General features: G+C 42.9%; 1 protein-coding gene across 2 annotated transcripts; it reads right to left on the reverse strand.

Annotated features, from left to right (window-relative positions):
- Nucleotides 1-5,222: 5,222 nt before the first annotated feature.
- fbxw11b (F-box and WD repeat domain containing 11b) lies at nucleotides 5,223-16,263 on the reverse strand. 2 transcript variants are annotated; one of them, XM_027158569.2, is made up of 13 exons: nucleotides 16,122-16,263; nucleotides 12,496-12,558; nucleotides 11,951-12,170; nucleotides 11,677-11,863; nucleotides 11,275-11,365; nucleotides 10,323-10,460; nucleotides 9,956-10,074; nucleotides 9,549-9,798; nucleotides 8,760-8,878; nucleotides 8,150-8,260; nucleotides 6,746-6,824; nucleotides 6,407-6,571; nucleotides 5,223-6,207 (listed from the first exon to the last, which is right to left on the reverse strand). In XM_027158569.2, exons 1-12 carry the CDS (start codon nucleotides 16,158-16,160, stop codon nucleotides 6,410-6,412), a joined length of 1,578 nt encoding a protein of 525 aa, XP_027014370.1. In that variant the 5' UTR covers nucleotides 16,161-16,263; the 3' UTR covers nucleotides 5,223-6,207; nucleotides 6,407-6,409. The 2 variants fall into 2 exon arrangements, with proteins under 2 accessions (XP_027014370.1, XP_047660584.1); XM_047804628.1 differs by lacking the exon at nucleotides 16,122-16,263 and adding an exon at nucleotides 13,935-14,568.
- Nucleotides 16,264-16,928: the final 665 nt, after the last annotated feature.

The following is a 16,928-nucleotide window of genomic DNA, read 5'->3' on the forward strand; positions in this document are numbered from 1 at the left end:
GGGGGCAGACAGACCTCACACCTCCAGGGTTGGGGGTTCGATTCCCGCCTTCGCCTTGTGTGTGTGGAGTTTGCATGTTCTCCCCGTGCATCAGGGGTTTCCTCCGAGTACTCCGGTTTCCTACTCCGGTCCAAAGACATGCATGGTAGGTTGATTGGCATCTCTGGAAAAATTTCTGTAGTGTGTGAGTGAATGAGAGTGTGTGTGTGCCCTGCGATGGGTTGGCAAAATCCGAACCGTTTAAAAAAAATTTTTTTCTTGTTCTCTAACAAGAGTGACACATCGCCCACCCTACTGATATAACCTTCCGTCTGGTTTCTCTTAACACGTACGAGTCGATAAAGCCGACACAGGTACCACCCTGTTCAATGTACAGTAAAAAAAAAAAATCATGTACAGTTTTTTTTTGTTTTGTTTTGTTTAATTTTTTGTCTCACTGTTACTGGGGCTAAAACTGAAAGATGAAATATTTTGATACAGGATGCTATTAAAAAAATATTTATTTTCTTGACGTGGTCATTGTTTTATTAGTCAGAAATGTTGTGTTTTGTCAATTAGGAAATGTTACAGTGTGTATCTGCTTCCTTCATCACCAAAAAAAACACGCGGATGATCATAAAACACATGCAGCTTTCCTCAAAATAACACAGAAACTGCTTTTTTTCCTCTCTCTCATCCTCACCTAAGCCTTTTACGCAGTTTGAAATTCTGGAGAGATCATAAGAAATCAATCTATTTCAGATTTCCTTATCACTGCGTCCTGTTTACACTCCTAATCCAGACATTCCTCGGATTCTCTCCGTCATATCAAACCCTCTGGTTGTATTTATCAGCTCGTGGCGAGGTGTTTTATCATCGGTTTATAAAATCTGCTCCGTTTTATTTTCATCATCTTTCTAAATATAAAATAGGCGGTGATGAAGTCTAAAAGTAGGCTTTAAGGACTGGATGCCAAGGACGTATTCGGGTTAAACGGAAGGTTCTTTCCGTCGAGTGTTTTATTAAACGCAAGATTGCAATCAATACCGCAGTTTAGACTTCTTTTTTTCACTGAACTGAAGCTTTATAAGTTTAAATTTAATAAGTTTAAAATTTACTACTTCAGTAATAAATGAGAGCCTCGACTGGTGATACTATGACTGGTCATGACCCCATGAGATGTCCTGGTGTCCCACCATGTTGTTATACTGTTTGTTTTATACAATCACTCTCTTACTCCATGGCACATGGGTGTGTGTCAGCAATCTGAGTCAAAACCGAAAGCATCAAACACCGCAGTTCACCTTCCAGCTCAAGTCTTGGGTCTTATGCTTAGGTCTTGTAAAGCGAATGTGCTCTGACTTTCAGACAAAGGGGGTAAAAAAGAGTAAAGGGCAAGAAATGAACCAACAATCTCAGAGCTGAGAGTCAAAGATTTTAGCAATGAACCACACATGACTTCAGAATCTTATGGATGGTCGTCTGAAATAAGGACAGACCGAGCTAGACCATGTACAAACGCTCTATTCATCCTTATGCGTCGTTCATCTCGTACGTGTTCTCGTGGCTCGGTGGGTAAGTGATCAGCTCCTGATTCTCATGATCAGCGTTCATGTCTTGGTTCAGGTAAGTTTTCCTTTCTCTGTAGTAGTAAAAAGAACTAAAAGGTAAAACTCCTATAGATGTGTGGAAGGACCCGGTGGCTCAGTGGGATGGTGCACAGGTTTCTCACCATGATGATCAGGGTTCAAGTCTTGGTTCGGGTGAGTTTTAGAATCACTTTAAGGTGTAGCAGTGACATGAGCTGAAAGATAAATGTTTAAAAAAAAAGCTGAGTTGTCAGAAAGCTCTGATAGCTCAGATGTCTAAGGGTGTGTCCCTCTGCAGTGTCATGCTGCACAGGATCGAGGCCACCTGCAGGCGAGCTGAGGGGCTCTAAACCCGGTGGGGCTCTAAGTCTGGCAAAGTGAGAGAAAGAGAGTGAAAGCCAGCAGGTCCCACCTGGGGCTCCTGGAGAGGTGAAGGGTGGGGTTATGTTACTCTGGGCGGGGCCTTGTCTAGTATTTTTATATATATATATACACACACATATTTAATTATATTTATATATAATTACTTTAATATATGTATTTAATTTATTTCTTATATATACACACTTTTTCATTTATATATTTTTTCCAATTTAACTTGCTACAATTTCTTCTACCTTTACTTACATACCGTTCAGACTTCTATCATCTGTATCTCACACCAGAAACCTCAGGAACAACTGACTAAGACAGTTCCATCTAAGCCAAGATCCTCAGACTCAATATCTTGTACCTAAAAGAGTTCACCTAGAATCCTGACACCATGAGCTACGACTGAACCTGAGGTGTGACTCAAAAGAGTTGCACTTTACCTTCTCAGATGGTTCAGTGGGTAAGTTATAGTGGTGTATGCTTTAGCCTAAGGTTCATGGTTCGAGCCTTGACTCGGCTGTGAGGAATTTAAAGTCTTCCAGTTTCTTTATAGAAACCACCGGCTCGGTGGACTGAAAGTGAGTGTCATCCTGTTACAGTGAAAGACGAACAGATTTGGAACTCCTGCTTGTGAGAACATTGTTTATTTATGACATCATGAACATTTTCCCCTAAAGTTTCTACTAAATTGTCGATCATGTGTTAGCGCTGATGCCACACTGGACTTTCCCCACATTACTCCATCTCATGCTACAACGCACATGAGCTCATGGCTTGGTCTGAGAGGTAAGTTCGTTCCTCGGATCTAACAATTAATCTGACATCATTAATGTTTATTAGAAGCACATGTGCACAAACATGACCACAGGACAGACAGAAAGGGTTTAGTGCAAAGACTAAACACTCATAAATACCAAAGAAACAAGAGGATGTTTAGATCGGACTTCACTTCATTCCTGTTCAGCGGATATTCGGACCCCGGCGTCTGGTGGGATCTCGTGCAACACCTCGTGCACCGGCTGTGTATCAGATTTTTCTCACCTTACCTTACAGTACGGTCCAGTTACTTAATGTGTGAAAACCATCAGGTGAAACACGTCAGGTGGATGAAAACAAATCGGCGAGACAGAATGGATTGGGTTTAAACTCAGTTGCACACAATTTGAAAGGCTTTTTTTTTTTTTTACAATTCTGGATTTCATCTGGGCTTAAAACTGGGTCTGTGTCTAAAGTTCAGTTTCACACTGCATTCCTGTCTCATTGGACAGAATCGACCTGTCTGTGGTCTCAATTTTGATCCAGCTTTTGAAACATTCATTCATTCATATTCGCTCTCCCCCTCTGTCCATCTGTCTCTCGCTTTGTCTCTCCCCATCTCTGTCTCTCTTCCTGTCTGTCTGTGAGTCTCTCTCACTTTGTCTCTCCCTGTCTTCGGTCCCTGTCTCAATTTTGATCCAGCTTTTGAAACATTCATTCATTCATATTCGCTCTCCCCCTCTGTCCATCTGTCTCTCGCTTTGTCTCTCCCCATCTCTGTCTCTCTTCCTGTCTGTCTGTGAGTCTCTCTCGCTTTGTCTCTCCCTGTCTTCGGTCCCTGTCGGTCTGTCTCTCGCTTTGTCTCTCCCCATCTCTGTGGTTCTCTCTCGCTTTGTCTCCCCCTGTCTTCTGTCCCTGTCTGTCTGTCTCTCGCTTTGTCTCTCCCTGTCCCTGTCTGTCTCTCCCTGTGTCGGTCCGTCAATCGCTTTGTCTCTCCCTGTGTCTGTCTGTCTGTCTCTGGCTTTGTCTCTCCCTGTGTCTGTCTGTCTGTCTCTCGCGTCTGTCTGTCGCTTTATCTCTCTCTGTGTCTGTCTGTCTCTTGCTTTGTCTGCCCCTCCCTGTCTGTCTCTCCCACCCATAGCATCTGTATGAGATCCAGACCCAATAATAACAATAACATAATTAGACAGAGTCCTGATACATAAACAGAACTAAATTTGACAGATTAAAGAAATATTATTGGACACATTAAACATTCCACCAAAGTTTCAAACCAGGATTTGTAATGCTTAAACATGGACATGGACCTATACTAAATCATACCCCACATGGACCTGTACTAAATCATATGGACCTGTACTGAATCATACCCCACATGGACCTGTACTGAATCATATGGACCTGTACTAAATCATACCCCATATGGACCTGTACTGAATCATACCCCACATGGACCTGTACTGAATCATATGGACCTGTACTAAATCATACCCCATATGGACCTGTACTGAATCATACCCCACATGGACCTGTACTAAATCATACCCCATATGGACCTGTACAGAATCATACCCCACATGGACCTGTACTGAATCATATGGACCTGTACTAAATCATACCCCATATGGACCTGTACTGAATCATACCCCACATGGACCTGTACTAAATCATACCCCATATGGACCTGTACAGAATCATACCCCACATGGACCTGTACTAAAATCATACCCCACATGGACCTGTACTGAATCATACCCCACATGGACCTGTACTGAATCATACCCCACATGGACCTGTACTGAATCATACCCCACATGGACCTGTACTAAAATCATACCCCACATGGACCTGTACTGAATCATACCCCACATGGACCTGTACTAAATCATATGGACCTGTACTAAATCATACCCCACATGGACCTGTACTGAATCATACCCCACATGGACCTGTACTGAATCATACCCCACATGGACCTGTACTAAATCATATGGACCTGTACTAAATCATACCCCACATGGACCTGTACTAAATCATATGGACCTGTACTGAATCATACGGACCTGTACTGAATCATACCCCACATGGACCTGTACTAAATCATACCCCACATGGTCCTGTACTAAATCATACCCCACATGGACCTGTACTGAATCATACCCCACATGGACCTGTACTGAATCATACCCCACATGGTCCTGTACTAAATCATACCCCACATGGACCTGTACTGAATCATACCCCACATGGACCTGTACTAAATCATACCCATTTCATTTACTAATAACTTTTTACCTATTCCCAGATAACGTGATCTGTATCACTGCCACACATGGAATCCGGCACCACTGTGAAAAATTCCAGCCCTGAAATAAGCTCCGCCCTCTCGGCAAAAGCCATAAAAGGCAACTAGAGATGAACTCTTTACTGCACATAATTTAATTTCATTCTTCCGTATAGAATTTAGGTAAAGAATCATTCTCACGCATGCAAATACACACAGGAAATAAAAACGAACGTCGCCGGTTTGTTAACACTCCTTCACAGTCAAGTACTTTATTCTTATTAATAATAATGTTTTTTTTTTCTTTAAAAAATCTTTTCAATATACAACACCATTATAACCAAGACATTTCTGTTTACAACTAAACTGCGATCAGATCATTCGGAACCTAGACGAGCAGACAGCGAAAGGGACCGAGACGAGAAGAAGAGAGGAGAGAGAGAAGAGAGAGAGAGAAGAGAGAGAGAGAAAACTAGAGCTAGCGAAAGGACGTGGAAAAGGAACGGAGCGACGGACTGGAGAGGAATCTGAAAAGAAGAAATCTACAGGGATTAGAACATCACCACAAAGGAAGCAAAACAAAGCTGATCTCCCAAATTTAGAAAGAAAAAAAAAAAGAAAAGAATAAAAGAAAATACAAAAAAAAAAAATAATAATAATAATAATAATATACTAATAAAAATAAAAGACACAAACGGGGCTTGACCGTCTTTTACAGTCCCATCATTCGTTCATGCAAACAGTCCTCATGGAAGAGTCACTTCCACTGTTCATCTTTTTTTCTCCACAAAGAAACAAAGAAACAAACAAAAACCCACATGAGAAATAAAAATATCAATAGTTAAATAGTCCTTGGGCCCAGAGGCGTGGCTAGGGCAGTTGTCAGGGCGGATGTGGGGGCGGAACTACGAGCTTGTCCTCAGTGGCGTCCCTCTATCCCTCTCTTCGTCTTCTCTTCCGGATACACAACAGAGAGGGAGCTCGATGTGCGTTTGCACATAACTGAGTGTGTGCGCATGTGTTTGTTTTCAAGACGGGTTCAGACTTTTTTAAAAAAAGAAAGAAAAAAAAATGAAGAGCAAGAGAGAGAGAGAGGAGGGCGAGGGGAGGACAGGGATGGCGTTCCTCGACCTCTGATCCTGGCACACTTAACCACAGAGACTCGGTCATCAGGACAGTCCCCGCGCGCAGACACACTCACACACTCCGCACGCTTCCAGGGCAGCCCTAGTCAACACACACACACACACACACACACACACACACACACACACACACACACACACACACACACACACACACACAGTGAGATTGATGCAGCAGGGCAAGAGTCTATTCATGTCTATTAATATCAGAAAGCTGAGGGCACTGTGTGTGTGTGTGTGTGTGTGTGTGTGTGTGTGTGTGTGTACACGTGCTCCATTACCTGCTATCTGGATATGTACGTGTACGTGCGTGATGGCGACCGTCCTTCCATTTGTCCGTTAGTCGACACGTTCAAGAAATCCCAGATGAGGATGGTGTCGTCATGGGAACTGCTGATGATCTGGAACTCATCAAATTGCAGCCGGAACACGCGGCCTGAGTGCTCCTACACACACACACACACACACACATCCATCTTAGTTCAAGTAGCTGCCTCTGTTCTGCCTCAGTTCGTCACTTGGCAGTTGAGGACATATAGGTCACGGATAAGATAAACCGTGTGTGTGTGTGTGTGTGTGTGTGTGCGCGCGTGTGTGTGGGGTGTCCTAAGGTGACTCACCACCAGTGTTCTCAGACACAGTGTGCTGGCTGGAGCTCGTGGATCCAGGGCAGCCTGCAGGTCCCAAACTTTAATTTTTCTGCATCAAACCCACAAAAGCAAGCAAAACAAATTGAGAAACAAAACAAAAGCTCCGTTTTATTTACATCACACAAATTAAGCAGCACGTCAGGCCAAAATATCAGTCGTGCGTTCGTGTAGAATCTTATTCAAAAAATAAAGTGTGACAGAATCGGCGTGAGATTAAATCCGGATGACGATCCGTCAGTTAACAGGTTTCTTTTCTCCTAAATACGTCCTACAGGTTCTACGGCGTAAAACTGGCCAAATACATTCCGTTTCCATGGAAACACGAGACAAAAAAAGAGTCGGAATCTTAGCCGGAGGTTATGATGGATTTTCTTAGTTTATTTATTAAAAGATTTATTGAAAAATAAAAAATAAAAATCTCAGTTCGTTTCTGTTAGACGTATTGCGGTGTGTGTGCGTGTGTGTGTAGCAGATGCAGATTGGTAGCGCCGAGTCCCAGGTGCATCTGATCCTGGCCTATGACTAATCTTGTACACGTTATTTCGTTTTTCTTTTAATCTGCTAGCGTGTTCGTTAAAGTGCAGACGATTCCCAGCGAACCTGCTTCTGTGAGCCAAGTTTCAGGTCTGACATTCGCTCCTTCTCTTCGCTGCAGCTAACGAGGAACAGACACTTCCACTGCAGTCTCACTGCACTTCATTTACTCCATTTCCATCGTATTTGTCTCCATTAAGACGCCGGCTGCTGCTCGTGCCTTGTTTTGTGTAACCCGTCGCTTGCAATAAGTTAGAAATTCACCTGAGCTTCGCCACGAGCACGCCGATGCGTCTGGAGCGATTTGACGCTGAACGAACGATAAATAAATAAACTGTCCTTGACTCAAACGTGAGCCTTAAAAGAAAAATCACATCCAGTTCTCCGGTAACGTCACACAGATGTGATGTGGGTTTTTTTGGTCTGTTTTTTTTACGGAAACGATCGAAAGTAAACAAACTGAAATACGCCGTAGACAAACGCTGGGCCATCACTGAGGCGACGGATACTTTAGCGTCATTAAAACACTAGCTGAAAAGTGGATGTGATGTATGTGTATAACTGCTTATTTAGACGGATGTTAAAGAGCCTGCTATTTATTTATTTGTTTATTTATTTATATACATTTTATGGGACCAAGTCCAAACTCACCGTGTTGTTTACTAACATGATGTTAAAATGGGAGAAAAGGAGAAGTAAGAATTAGGATTATTAAATGTCGACACATGGAAACTCTGAGCTGGGATGCGTGAGATATTTAAAACAGGAGTGTGTGTGTGTGCGTGTGTGTGTTTAGTGGTGGTACTGAACACGGTGCGTCGCTCTGTGGACGATGCTCACCCGTCGTAAGCTCCACTGACGATCCTCTTGTTGTCGAAGCGAATGCAGCGCACCAGCTCCTCGTGCCCTTCCAAAACCCGCAAACAGGCTCCACACTCAATATCCCATAGCCTGAGGGAGACAAACCAGAGGAATAAATATTACACTGACTCCTGAGTGAGAACAGCCAGTGCTCTTACAGCCCTGATTTCATTACACACAGAGAGACGGACGACCAGACTGAACACTTAACATCATAAACCTTTTATTTACTGATAGCTACATTTTCCACCACACACACACACACACTTCCAGAGACACACAGACACACCTGCACACACCCTTCCACCCACAGAGACACACACAGACAGACAGACACAGACAGACAGACACACACAGACACAGACAGACAGACACACACAGACAGACAGACACACACACAGACAGACAGACACACACACAGACAGACAGACACACACACAGACAGACAGACACACACACAGACAGACAGACACACACACAGACAGACAGACACACACACAGACAGACAGACACACACACAGACAGACAGACACACACACAGACAGACAGACACACACACAGACAGACAGACACACACACAGACACACACCTGATGGTGTTGTCTGAGGAGCCGCTAACCACTAGCCGGTCTCTGTACTGAAGGCAGGCGATTCCACGCTTGTGGCCGTTCAGAGTGCGTACGAACTCACATGTACTCGTGCTCCAAACCTACAGAGACATCAAGTCAGACTTTAACACACCGATGGCCTCGTGTCACCGAGTTCAGCGTCCTGTCAACAGCTTAAGATTCAATAATGCGGATCAATTTCTTATACAAAGCTGGATCACATGAAAAATACAAGTGAACACACACACACACGGCTCATTATTCGAGGAATGTTTTCAGAGGATGAAAGCGCTATGTTTTTTTTTCCTCATGCAGGACGATTTGGCGGTTTTCCCAGGGCCGTGCGTTCCTGGAATCCCGACTGGCTGAAAAATCCAGAGTCTGGGAGACACGAGGGCAGGAGACGGAAAGCTGTTCCAGCCGAGGTGAACCGATACGCCACAGTCTGGCAGGACTGAACGCTGGAGTCTCGTGCACTTGGGATCACAAATTCAGCTGCTGCACAGCGCCCTCTGCTGGATGCCAAGTACATGACCGCAAAGTCCGCAAAAAAATAAAAATAAAAAGACGACTGTTTGTTCTTGTCCCCATAAGAGCTGGGGTTTATATGTGAAGTCCTCGTCAAATGATGGTGTACGTTGCCAGAGTGGTGACATAAAGAAGGCGTGGCTTCTTCTGTGCATTTCTGGGACTTGACTACTTTCAGTAAATGTGCAAAAACGATATAATGTTTTGAATATTTCTTTTAAATATGTCTGACAGAGGGCTCACCTTGATAGTGCGGTCCCCGGAGGCAGAAACTATGTACTTGTCATCAAAGTCCACCACGTTGACGGCGGCCCTGTGACCTACGAGCACACGGCGCAGGCTGATGTCAGTCGGCGAGGCCATGTCCCACACGGCGATGGAGCGGTCTTTGGAGCAGGTCACCATCAGGCCGTTACAGAAGCGCAGGTGCAGCACGGCCTCGTTGTGGTGGATCAGAGTGTTCAGCACCTCGCCCGAGTTCACGTCCCACACCCTGCGAGAGGAAGAGAGCAAAAAGAACGCTGCTCACGTGTCTCATACTACAGCAGAGCTAAGCACGTAGGTGCAGTGAAAGAGAGAAAGAGGGTGGGAAAGGAAGGAATGGGGGAGAAGAAGAAAATTGAAAAGTAAAAAAAAAAAAAAGAACAAACCTGACGGTGGAGTCCGAGGAGCCGGTAACGATGACCCGCTCGTCGTACTGCAGACACAGAACTGACCCTGTGTGTCCCGTCAAAATCTTCAAACATTCCAAAGACTGTTTATCCCAAATCTGTATACACACACACACACACACACACACTTAAGTCCACAATCCATCCCAATCAGCATAATCCTCATACAGCGGTGTCTCCGTTACTATCTGTAGCTGTACGCATCACAAACTACAACTGTGCAACTGAGGGATAAGTGCCTTGCTCAGGGGCACAGAGGTGGCAGCTTGGTGGACGTGGGACTTAAACTCACAACCTTCCCATTTTGTAGACTAACACCTTGTGTGTAACTGCTTCTTTAAAGCACCTTGATGGAGTTGTCTCGGAGGCCGCTGATGATCTTGTCGTCGTCGTACTGGAGGCAGTAGACTCCTTTACTGTTCTCAGATCTGCACTGGATCCGCTGAAGGTTGTGCCGTCCACAGCGCCAGTTTGCCTCAATCGTCTGGGAACAGGAAATCGTTCATCCATGACAAATGCACTACTGCGCTCGCTTTATGACAGTGTTATAAACTGTTCACAAGATATTTAAGAGTTTCCTTCGATGGTTTGCGACTTGAACACTCAGACGCTCAAAAAAAAAAAAACTGAAATAATGGACGACTTTTTTAACGAACTCGATTGGGCTCAATTACTGAGGGACTGTTGTTAAAATCTTATTATTTGTCTGGTGAAACTGGAAGTGAAGGTTAACGAGAAAAACTGCTAATGTGGTCAACGGAAATAAGTAAAGAATACATCATTTAAATGGAATAAATAAATAAATTAAAAATGGCAAAAACTAGAATTTAAATTCTAAATTTCAAAAACAATCACATTTGAATAAAATAAATAAACGAATAAATTAATAAACATAAGCTAAAAACAGCTGAATGAATCTATACGACAATAATAATAATAATAATAATAATACATTTAAACAAATGATATTTAAAGCTATGAATGCACCAATGTGAAAAATGCTCCAGCTCTCATCCTCTCGCTCACAGAGGAACGATAATTATTATTAATAATTAAGCAGCGGTCGTGTCGACTTTGTGCTCGGGCCAGCGAGCGGAAAAAGGTTGGACTGTTTTCTTTCGAGTCGACTGTAGTGTTATCGGGTTCACGTTGCCGCACAACTTCCTGAATTACAGCGACCCTAAATATTCCACCTCGCTATGTGCTTCACGTGGTTAGAGTTACGCTTCGGCCGAACAGAACGCGTCACGCTTGACCTAAAAGTGATTCGGTGTTTAAGGTCCTGGTCCTGCGCTCACCTCGATGTCCTGAATGATTTTGGGGTAAAGAGAGCGGTAGTAGGAGTTGGGCGGGACTTCTGTAGTGCGGTTCTTGAATAAGTACTTCTCCCTGCAAGACAGAAACACAGTCAGCTTCTCGGAGTCAGAAACACCTACGTCAGCGCGCCCGTTTTTCAGGTGAACTGTGGCTGAAACCGAGAACCACATGACGTGGAAATAAAACCCACTGTGAGTAAGCTGCAGAAGGGAGCAAAGCCTTCACCTGCTCTGGTCTGTTTACTCAGAAACGTCCCTATAATGCTGAGACTTCGTGGTGTAATAGAATGGAAGCCTAGAGAAGTTTTCTATAACCCAGTCTGACTGTGTGTGGTATCTGTAGCTGTGTTGAGTAAAGCTGAGCGCTCGGTCGTGACGTCTCACCACTGGTGTCTCTCAGACAATCCTTTCCACAGCGGGTCGGTTCGCACCATGCGCTCGATCAGCTTCTTCCACAGCATCCCCTCTGAAATGACGCGCTGCCACTCCTTACACACCAGCTCGGCCGAACACAGCGAGCGTGCGTCCAGGAACGACAGGATGTTCTCCGCTATGTGGTCCAGACCCTGAGCTGCATCACAGAAGTAGCACAGGTATGAACACGAGGGTTGTTGGTTCCTCCACACCGTGTGTGTGTGTTTGTGTGTGTGCTATATACCTGGCAGCGCTGTGATGAAGTCCCTCTGGAGCATGGGTTTGAGGTACGAGTTGATGTGGCCGTGCTGATAGTGACACATGCGTGATATCAGATGCTCCACAAACTCCACCTGGTCGGCCTCGGACCACTGGTCAAACAGCTGGATGCACACGTCCTTCTCCTTCTCGTAATTGCCCTCCGACGGCCGCTTCCTCGAGCCCGACAGGGGACCGTTAGTGAGCTGAAATCAGGTAACGTTCGTTCCTTTAGTTCTGCCTTATCCCCCGTTCTCTGACCTTCATAGCGCAGCAGGTACGTACAGTAACCACACTGAGGTCATACCTGGTCACATATTGGTTGCCAGGTAACAAATTAAGACTAATAAGGTCTTAGCTGCTATAACATAAATGAGAACAGGAACTTTTTATACATTACTTGTATAAATGTTATATTTAATGTTTAATACCTTAATTGATTTTAACTGCTTTAAAAAAAAAAGTGTTCCGTTGTGTTCCATTTTACTCGTAATTACGGTTAAGTGAATAAATTAGGGAGTTCGTCCTTACCTTAAATACTGTGGTGGTCTTTGGGGAAATCTCTCCTGTAAGGGATTCCATAACTGACATGTTCTGGAGGAGAATATTTAAAATAAGAAGTCTTTCTTTTTTTAACAATAATAATAAGAATACAGTCATGCTCTGCTCTGATGTATAAACACACTGCTGTTAGATTCTGTATTCTGATTGGTCAGAAGGTGCTGATGGAGCTTCCCTACACTTTCATTTTCATGCTAATCCCTTACGGTTTCTATAGCAACAGCTCGTTGATGGGGAGATACTGTCCTCAACAAACATATGTAAGAAGATCTTTAGAGATGATGTGCAACAGGAAAAAATAATCTTATTGAGAGGGGGACGGGACGGGACGACACCTTAAATGTAACTATAATCGGATAAAAAGTATGACTTGTAGCTCTGTGACGGATAACACACGAACCAGAGGGTTACATTTGTTATTGCTACTCGCAATAATATGAAGGGGAACAGCCAGATTTGCCCTAGTGCCTTTGTGGTCAGTAAAGACAACAGACACTGGTGTGTGTGGGAAGTGGAAGTACACACACACACGACAGAGAAAGCATCCGTCTTTCTTCAGAGTTAGGACTTAATTCCTGTTTTTTTTTGGGGTGACAGCAGCTGAAAAAGCACGATGCTGACAAACACATGAGCACAATTTCCTACTTCTGAATGCATCCGACGACGCTCGAGCCATTTAACCTTTTCATACAGTCATACATATAGAGACAAACTTCCTCTGTATTGTCACCTCAAGCCACAAACAATGAGCATAAGTGATGATTGTGATAGCAGATCCTTCCTTTTGTTACTTGTTCTGTCTGCGTGCAAGTGTGTGCACGAGTGTTTGTGTGTGTGTGTACACATCTGTACACAGACATTTCTCCATCAAATGTTCATTTCAGTTAATGAGACATTCCACCCTCTGTTAAAGACAGTGATGCTTTTAATAATCTGTACGCTTCACTAATCACGCCGCTCATCTTCTATTAGCTCGCTGACTATCCTGAACTCTTGAACCGAGTCTCTGCTCTCACTCGTTCAGGCATCGTGTCGCCACAATGCATTCTGGGAACACGGCGTGTGAGGGGAGTTGTGTGTTTATTTATTTTTTTTGGAACTATCGTGTCAGCACCTGACATCAGAAATGCAGCACAAACCAACAGAAACACTCGCACATGACCGATATATCAACAGACGAGTTAGTTAAAGCCCTAAAACAGAGAACATTCTGCACTTAAACCACGTGCTGCCTACAGTACGTCTCAGACTGATTGACAAATCACACAACAGAGACGCACATTAAACGTCCCTCTAATCTGATCTGTCTGTAACACAGCCACATCCTCGCACGCTTCACGCTGCAAATTCACATAGTGAACTCCTACACACACACGGACGCATCCTCGGTTCTGCCCACCGAGACGAACCTGACGACGGCTACTCCGGAGCATGCTGCTGTAGCCATGGCAACAGGAAGCAAAGCCCACCGACGGCAGAGATGCTTCGCATTGGAACGCGCCCGGCATTGCAGCACAGACAACGTGGCAGGAAAAGCATCAGACGGAAAAAGAAAACACGCCAGAGACAGGATGAGGGACAGACGCACGGCATCACGGAGACCTGATACGAGCCGAGAGGAAGATATTTTATGGGTATCGATTGACGTGTCAAGCTGATTTATTACAAATACAAGTCTGAAAGCAAGGCATTTCCCTGAAACAGCCGAAAACGTTCAAAGGCAGGTTGTAGTTGTTTGACTTTGAATCTGTGACCCGACTTAGTCTTAAAGAGTCTGACGATTTAATCAAGACGTCCTTCTTACAATTTTTTCTCAGTAATGTTTTTTTTTTCTTTTCTATTTCAATGAAATGAAGCAAACAGTAGCTCTGGTCCTGGTGTGTCTCTCAGTGAAACTGAAATGAAATCAATTCACAATTTTAGACTTGACTTTTAATTTTAAAAACGATTTCTAATGTTAAAAATGACAGAACTGTCAATATTTTATCATCATGCGAATGGATTCCAGGGAACAACCTCCATCAGTGTTCACGTTCAAGATCCTTATTAATATTTAATGAAGAAAAACCCATAACTGAACACACAAAAAAATTATACATTCATCACATTTAAGATGATAAAATGAAATATTTTTAAATGAGACATCATAAAATTCTGAAATGAATAAAACAAAGACTTTCACCGTAGATTAATGTTATAAAGATACATTTAGAAAGACTTCAATAAAACACACGATAAAAGCTTGTTTTGTTCATTAAATAAGATTTTTGATGTTGAGGTAAAAAAAAAAATTAGCCTGTTAGCATAACTAGCAATACAACCGGCTCGTTGTAAACTAGCTTAGCCAAACAGGCTACGTTTCAACCTACACATATTTATGTTGTTTTAAAAAGAAATTAATTATAATATTTTTAATAATGGTACATCGATGGCGGGCGTCATGATGGTTACATCGACGTGCTAGCTTTGCTACGCTATGCTAACTTCCTTCTACGCAGTTAGCAAGCTAGGCTAAGCTAAGACCTAGCTACCAACAGCAGCCGTGAAAAACGGTGAACAATGAAGGATTCATTGCAACCAGAGATTCAAAACAATACTATGAACAGGAACATGTTTATAAGACGCACATCTCTTCACTAGGTCTAAAAAGAAAATCCGAAGGATAGGATGTAACTAATAAATGGCGCAGTGAAACATAGCTAGCTTAGTTAGCCGAGTCGGAAGCTAGGGCTGAATCCTAAACGGCTGCGTGTCCCCTTTCCTCGCGCGCTCTGTACAAGTGTAACTAAGCCGGTATAGTGCACACTACGTAGTGCACTCGATTAAAAACATTCCTGTATTTGTAACACAGTCTTCATCGTTCATATAAACGACAAACGTCGCTGCAGTTTTTTTTTCTTCCTCTCTTCCCCCGTACCATTGCATTGGCTTTAAATACACCTTTTACATACGGTTCTTACTTCATTTATTTATTGATTAATGTACAAAGATATTCGTGATATCTTAAACTCTCAATTTCGATATTCTGTAAAAGATAAATAATAATTATTTTATATTTATATAGAGTCCTAAAGACAAGCGGTGAAAGAGCAGGGCCCTGTTTTAGGCTAAAACTGAGGTAAAAAAATGATCAATAAAACAAATAATAAATAAAACAAACCTGTACGAATTCAGAAAACATATAAAAACATTTTACAGTTTAATAGATGGTTATTAATATATTATTTATTTGAGAAGTCTATTGGAAATATACATTCACTGTCTCTCTCACACACACACACACTAATGGACACTTATTAAACCTCTCCCCTTTACACTCTGTATTAACACCGACCTCACATTAAGCTTCACCGACACTCAAACAAAACCTAACTATTATTATTTTGATCGTTCACTCGTTTCCAGGCGTCATATTTATCAATATATTCAGTGCCTCAGAGTTTAATGCTAACGCTGTTAGCCGGCCATTTGTCCTATTTCTCCCTTCCCACACATCCTTAATCGCGCTTCCCTTAAAAACAGGTCCATTATTCAGTCTGTCGTTAGGAACACAACTAGAAACGTGTCTGTCTGTCGGGGTTTGGTTAGAAACTTACCATGAGCTCTAACGTTTTGTCCTCCATGTCCGGCTCCATATTGTTGTGCCCCCGCGCGCGCCGCAAAAAAAATAAAACATCAAAAAAAAAAAAAGGAAAAAAAAATATGCAAACCCAGCCCTGTGTCGGGAGCGCGCACGTCCAAATACGTCATAGACAGAGAGAAAGAAGGGAAGGGGTGAATAAAATTTAAATATATTAAATCCCCAGCTCTAGATTGGTCGACGACTCCCAAAGGAGGCGGTGTCGAGTTGTCGATCCGCTCCCCGATTGGTTGTTCTCTGCAGCGTCTGAGGATGTGAAGCAACGCGGAAGAGTGTATTGTGTGTGTGGGCGCGCCGAGTTTCATGGTAAATTCTTTCAGCTTTCAGCTCCGAGTTTAAAATCCTCTCAAAGTGATCTTAAAAACACACCACAATGCTGAAGCTACTAATGCTTTGAGGATGTGGTGGCTTTTAGTGGTGTGAGGTGTTAGACTGCTAATGAGAAGGTTATAAGTTCAAATCTCAGCTCCACCAAAGCTGCCACTGCTGGGGCACAAACAAAGCCCTGAAAATAAAAGATTTATATTAATAAAATAAAAATAGAATAAATAAAAATTCAACATAGCTATAATTATATAGAAAAAAAATCTTTATATTAAATAAAAAAAAAATAATATTTGCATTATTATTACGGCTTTAACGAGTGAATGAATTAAACTTAAACAACACATTTTATTTAGATTTTTATTTATATTCCTCCTTTTAAAATACCCGCTCGGTCTAGAAAAATCGGTGTAGAAAAATCTGCCACGTCCTCGTGTGC

This window comes from Tachysurus fulvidraco, chromosome 20, assembly GCF_022655615.1.
Source record: "Tachysurus fulvidraco isolate hzauxx_2018 chromosome 20, HZAU_PFXX_2.0, whole genome shotgun sequence".
Taxonomy (NCBI): domain Eukaryota; kingdom Metazoa; phylum Chordata; class Actinopteri; order Siluriformes; family Bagridae; genus Tachysurus; species Tachysurus fulvidraco.